The following is a 5,939-nucleotide window of genomic DNA, read 5'->3' on the forward strand; positions in this document are numbered from 1 at the left end:
ATAATTTTGAACCACATGTTTAATCATTAGTTAAGGATTTTCAAGACAGGCCGTTCATTTGGCACCAGTTTTGTTTAAATTGGTTGTTAGTTTCTGAGATGATGAAATTTCGTGATTTCCACATTTTGATACACGGTGCCTAAACTAAAAATCCGATTACAATGAAGTTCAATAGGGTGTTATGAGGCCACTAGACCTTTCATTTTCAACTAATTTCGTGAAAACCGGTCTAACCATTTTTGAGAAAATTAAGTGACTTTAAGCAGTCTTTGGTATATACTTTGCTTTTATAACGTGATTTGACATTTTTATAAATAACGGACAAAGTTACAAACCGATTACAATGAAATTCAATAGCAACCTATGGGACAACTAGGCCTTTCATTCGAGACTAATTTTGTGAAAATCGGTTCAGCCATCTCTGAGAAAAGTGAGTGAGTTTAAACAGCCTCTGGAAAACATTTCTTTACATAACTTCTGAACCATATGTTTAATCTTTATAAAATTTATAAGTTAAGAATTCTGAAGATAGCCCGCTCATTTGACATCAGTTTTGTTAAAATCGATTGTGTAGTTTCTGAGATATTGATATTTCGTGATTTTTACATTTTGATACATAACCTCTAAACCAAAAATCCGATTACAATGAAATTCAATAGCAACCTATGGGGTAACTACACCTTTCATTTGCAATTAATTTCACGGAAATCGTCGAGCCGTCTCTGAGAAAAGTGAGTGAGGGAAAAAAGTTGCACATACACACACACATACACACATACATACAGAAAATGCTCAGCTCGTCGAACTAAGTCGAATGATATACGACATTCGGCCCTCTGGAGCACTTTAATACCTTTAGTTTTTTCAGCGATTGCTATACCTTTCTAGGAGAAAGGCAATTTCTAAGAGAAAGGCAAAACGTAGACGACGACAGTCTCCGATAGTTCGAAAAACAAATTCAAGTCGTCTGCATACGCCAGTTTGCAACCATCACCCAGCCGAAGTGTGGCGTCATTAAAAAACAGCGCAAATAGTAAGGATCCCAAGTTGCTTCTTTGGGGAACTCCTGACTTGTTAGTGAATTGCGATGAAATACTTGAACCAAGTTATACTTGAACGCGTAGAACTCTTCCACGTAGAAATGAACTCAGCTATACAACGAACTAGTGGAAAGGCACCTAGGTGCGAGATTTTACAAAAGAGTTTTGTATGGTCCAAGCTTGAACTTTCTGTTCCTTTTGTAAAATACACGACGAGGTGAATTTCAAAAAGTTCGAACAACAAAAAAAGCGGCCCGGCATAAACTCGTGGTAGAGATATAGTGATTAGTACGAGTAACAGGCCCAATAGAAAAACACAAACACTAATGGTCGGTGTGCAGCCAAACCGAACCAAGTGCCAAAACATTATTCCGAGTAAACGGCTTTTAAAGTTTAACAATCTTGTATGATTGCTGCAAGCTGCTTCAAATTTTTTTTGTCATAATATCCTAATAAACTTCTCAAATGATTTTGTTTTTCATAAAAGATAGGTTGTTATTTTTAACATCCACTGGTGTTGATAATTTGTGTTGAGAATTGTTTTTTTTGTCAACTTGATGTTCGAGATTTATTGCACTAAATTTTATTAACTTCTCCTATGCTTTTTCTTAACTATATGATCCTATTCTGATGCTTATCTAAAGCGTTAGAAACGTTAATAGATGTGAAGAGAAAAGCAAAAGTAACGTGATTGATCCAAAAACTCATCCGTTTTTGGGTTCTAGAATAATAAAAAAAATGGAAATACATTACATAGCAGTTGTCCAAGGGTCTCAAAGTGCTAAGAAAACTTGAAACAATTGCTACGTAGCTGCGAATATCAGTCCAGCATGAATTTATCCAAAAAAAACGTGGTACAGTAAAAACCAGTTCATGCAACTTTTTCCCATAAATTTTACTTATTATACTATGTTGCTGAATTGTTGTGAACATTTGTAGTGATATTGGCCAAGTCATCTTGACTGGGTGGTTTGCCTAAAAAATGAACTTGTATTACAAAAACGGAAGTAAATAAATAATTGTAAGTTTACTCTGCAATGGTCCCACGAGCTGTTTCTGGAAGGCGGAAAAAGGTAACTCCAACAGTAAACATAAACATATCGCCATCAGATATGAAAGCACAACTGATGCACCCGTAGAAGTGAGCTACAATGAAGTATTATTGTAGAAAGATCCAAATCACAAGCTATGTAACCTGCTTCCACTCACCAGTGCCATGGGACTGAAATAATACGGAGATCGATTGGGAAGAAAAACTACCCGCATCACAAAAACGTGGCACAGGTAAGCAGCGTAGCTAATTCTTCCCAGCGGTTCAAATATCCTGTGGTCCAAAATTCGACTCAGTGGAGGCGCGATTCCGTGCATGAAACCGAGAAAAACAATGCCAACGAACAATCCCCACGAATGTTTCATCAGCGGAAAATAGATAGCCATCCAGATCGAGGGTTTTTCGAAATCGTATACGTAGAACATGTAGTGTATCATTAGACTGAATAATGCAACTGGATATGTCAGATACCATAGAATACAGAACCACTGCAACAATGATAATCGTGTTACGTTAATTTGCAGGAGAAAATCAAAGGATAGTAGGTTTACCATCTTCTTGGCGACGTTTATGTTTTTCTCTTGTAAATACAAAAATAATAAACCTGCTATTATCCCAGCTAAGTAATTACCAATGTTGACGTGAAAGGGGATGTACGCCTTTAGGTACAAATCATCGAACCAAAAAACGAATCGCTGGGCTCTGAAAATAGGATTACATTGATGTATCATTGGAGGAGTACCCTAAAATGCAAGAACCTACTCAAGCGTTACTAGAAACACTCCTTCCAGCTTTTGATAGTAGACAAATAACGCTGGTATCACATAGGATCCCATGACTGCTGTTACAAGGATGGAAACGGTAAATTTACGAAATCTGTTGATTATAATCATTAAAAGAACACCAACAGCAAAAAGTTGAAAATCACATCCGAGGTACCAGCCTTGCTGAACGCACTGGAATGAATAAATGAGATTTGTTGCATTGTCGTGTCAAACATCTTAAACTTACGGGTTGATTGGCATTAACATAATTGTTTACGTATAGTAAATTCGTCCACCAGTTGCTTCGGCAGAAACTCCGCTCAGTGTCTGTTCCGTGCTTCCAAAGTGGTCCATCGTTAAATTTTGCCAGCCATGTGGAATGCAGCAATATTATAAAGGCATAGACCGGTGTTAGTCGAATGTACCGTAAGAAAATGGCTCTCAGAAAGTACAGAAAACCCAGTTTCTCCTTGCGTTGACCTGCATGTAACATAATGTGTACCGCCAGCAAAAATCCGCTCATAACAAAAAAGGTCTGGGTAAACTGTACGCCACCAGTGGAAAGCATGGTGAAAATGTTATGGTACGCCTACGGATGGTAAGAAATAGTTAATTAGTGCATACACCAGATATGTAGTATGTACCATCTCCGCTTCGGCGGTATTTTGGGTGGAGAAAACGTTATACAAAAGTGCTGCGTGACCCAAGATAACGAGATTCATGGTGATAAAACGAATCGGTTGAAAAAATCTCAGCTGTTTGCTCAGCGTATCCTGTGAGCGGGACGTCAATCGATACCAATTTCGAAGGATGGAGAAGGACACGCCAATCATTTTCTCTAGAACGAAGGTTTTTTTTCATGAAACGATAATTCTTGATTTGCAATAAAAACGTGAAAATGTTAAAAATGTTAACGAAATTGAGTGAATGAGTGAAAGTTTTCGGTCGTTGTAGGTTTCTCACAATCCAAAAAAATTGACTTACTTCTAGAATCTAGGTTCGTTTTGTAATGCGCATCATTTTGCTTTGTATTGGTACTTGCGTCATACCAACTGGAGAATACCGTAAGACTGATAGCAGATAGTAAAACAACCAGAAACAGTATGTCCAACCAATCTGCAAGAGAAAGCGATTTTAACAATCATTTACCGTTTTTCCAATTAGAATATTACCATATTCGGTTATTTCGTTGTTGTTACTGCAAACTTCTATTTCAGTGTACGCTTTCAGTTGATGTGTCTGGTTTAGTTTGTAATTCAAGCAAACATCAAGAAGATCTCCGTAACGTTCCCTATTAAGCTGCGTATCCTTGAAAACTGCCGTATCAAATGTGTACTGCAAATCAAAATCTCTACTTATTACACATGTTAAAATGTAAAAACAAGGGCGACCGTTAACTTACTGCAAAATCAATGTCAAACTTTTTTACACGCAAGGCTTCTTTGGTGCTGTTAGAAAATCCTTTCACTAATTGCTTACAATGATCTACGCAAACTCCCCGGGCGAGATGTCGATGATCGTAGTGCCGTTTTCGATCGCTCGAAAAGTCCTGTTGGTGGAAAAATCAACGGCGATTAGTTAAACACGCTATTTAGTGCAGTCAATGCATCTTAAACCTCAATTATTCGCCAGACATCGGAGCGGTTGTCGGGTTTGATGACCAAACGAACCATACAATAGGTGGCTATCCGGTCGGTTGGCATTTCCTGCAAGCATTGGTCGTAATTATCCAGCTCGGAGAGTTTTGGCATTCGGTGGTACTGCTGCACTAGAGTGGGAAGATTTTTTTGTCAATCGTTAAGCACTACTTCAGTTTACATATAGCAATAAAATGCTTTAAGGTGAAACCTCATTGAATCCAAAAATGGCCGACTTCGACTCACCACTTCGAATTTTCAAAAGCACAAGACTCGGAAATACTCATTGCGTTTCTTATGAAAATTTTATTTTATGTTTGCTTCACCACAGCAATCATAAAATAGCATTTTCACAGGGAACGCATCAACCATTTCCGAGTCTTGTGCTTTCGAAAATTCAAAGTGGTGACTCGAAATCGGCCATTTTTGGATTCAATAAGGTTTCACCTTAACTACGCGACACGCTTACTTTTCTGTACTTTTTTTCATACATAAAAACAGTTCACTAAAAAACTTAACGCGGGAGGATGACTCTAAGTTTATTCCAAGGCACAAGTGTGATATATTTATTAGACTTAGTTTTTTACATTACATTGAGTGAACTATGAAAACTATTCGCAATTGGTATACAATATTCAAGTAATTCACGAATAAGTGAATAATTATTGCACACAATGTGTTACAATGTGGTGCTTTTAAGTTAAACTTAATTTCAACCTACAACGAATATTGTTATCTGAAAAATTGATTAGATAGAATTAAGGTTTTTCCTTCATTGTATGTTGGTTACAAATATGTCAATTTCCTCCAGATGAGAGGCGCTACCAACAATATGTTCTATGAAAGTCCGACACTTGAATTATTTTCAACACAGGAATTTCAATCAAAATTAATGGATCGTGATAAAATTCCAACATTACGTTCAATGAAATCTCCACTGGCAGCAACAGTCACCAGTAGCCCTAACACGAAGGAACACAATATCACCCAGCCAGCCATGTCCACAAATCAACATCCAAAGACTACGAGACACAAAACTAGACTACGCATCAGTAAGTTACTCGCGTTTCTTAATGGGTTTTCTTAATACTAAATGAATCTGTTCTAATGATGCTTTCGAGTCACTACCTTGCAGAGTCGGCGCTAGTAGGCTGGTAAATTCTACAACGGCATCCGAGTAATCACGAGTATTTTAATATTGTTTTCCTTGATTCGGTCCCTGAAGAGTTAATACAGTCATAATTTTTAAACGATGCTGTAAATACTCCGCTTAGCTCAGTGTTTAACGTAACAGAAGTGGTGACCCTGCCACGCGATGTCACATCATTTATTTTACCGTCGTATGAAAGTATAACAATCACTTCGGGAAAAAAATGCTAAGGAAACGTCATAAGGAAAAAAATGTTAACCAAGTTCGATTAAATGACGAGTAAATCTTACAGTCATT

At 37.4% G+C, this 5,939-nt stretch overlaps 1 protein-coding gene across 4 annotated transcripts; it reads right to left on the reverse strand.

Moving 5' to 3' along the window:
* On the reverse strand, positions 1–5,549 carry LOC129723144 (nose resistant to fluoxetine protein 6-like). Of its 4 annotated transcripts, XM_055677149.1 has the most exons (13): positions 5,283–5,397; positions 4,962–5,228; positions 4,472–4,623; positions 4,258–4,404; positions 4,028–4,190; positions 3,840–3,971; positions 3,500–3,693; positions 3,103–3,444; positions 2,854–3,047; positions 2,643–2,793; positions 2,250–2,579; positions 2,072–2,186; positions 1–2,015 (listed from the first exon to the last, which is right to left on the reverse strand). In XM_055677149.1, coding segments are annotated over exons 2-13 (1,989 nt in total). In that variant the 5' UTR covers positions 4,963–5,228; positions 5,283–5,397; the 3' UTR covers positions 1–1,947. The 4 variants fall into 4 exon arrangements, 3 of the variants coding, with proteins under 3 accessions (XP_055533124.1, XP_055533125.1, XP_055533123.1); XM_055677150.1 differs by lacking the exon at positions 5,283–5,397 and having other exon boundaries at positions 4,962–5,268; XM_055677148.1 differs by lacking the exons at positions 4,962–5,228; positions 5,283–5,397 and adding an exon at positions 5,413–5,549 and having other exon boundaries at positions 2–2,015.
* Between the last annotated feature and the right edge of the window lie 390 nt (positions 5,550–5,939).

Source organism: Wyeomyia smithii, chromosome 2, assembly GCF_029784165.1.
Source record: "Wyeomyia smithii strain HCP4-BCI-WySm-NY-G18 chromosome 2, ASM2978416v1, whole genome shotgun sequence".
In the NCBI taxonomy this organism is placed as follows: domain Eukaryota; kingdom Metazoa; phylum Arthropoda; class Insecta; order Diptera; family Culicidae; genus Wyeomyia; species Wyeomyia smithii.

What these genes read in the sequence shown, in the direction of transcription:
- LOC129723144 (XM_055677148.1), bottom strand. Translation starts at nt 5,491, where the DNA reads ATGGCTGGCTGGGTGATATTGTGTTCCTTCGTGTTAGGGCTACTGGTG. An exon ending in CAGTGGAGATTTCATTGAAC is followed by an intron (nt 4,624 to 5,412) that starts GTAATGTTGGAA and finishes TTCCCACTCTAG; the next exon opens with TGCAGCAGTACCACCGAATG. An exon ending in AACGAACCTAGATTCTAGAA is followed by an intron (nt 3,694 to 3,839) that starts GTAAGTCAATTT and finishes CCTTCGTTCTAG; the next exon opens with AGAAAATGATTGGCGTGTCC.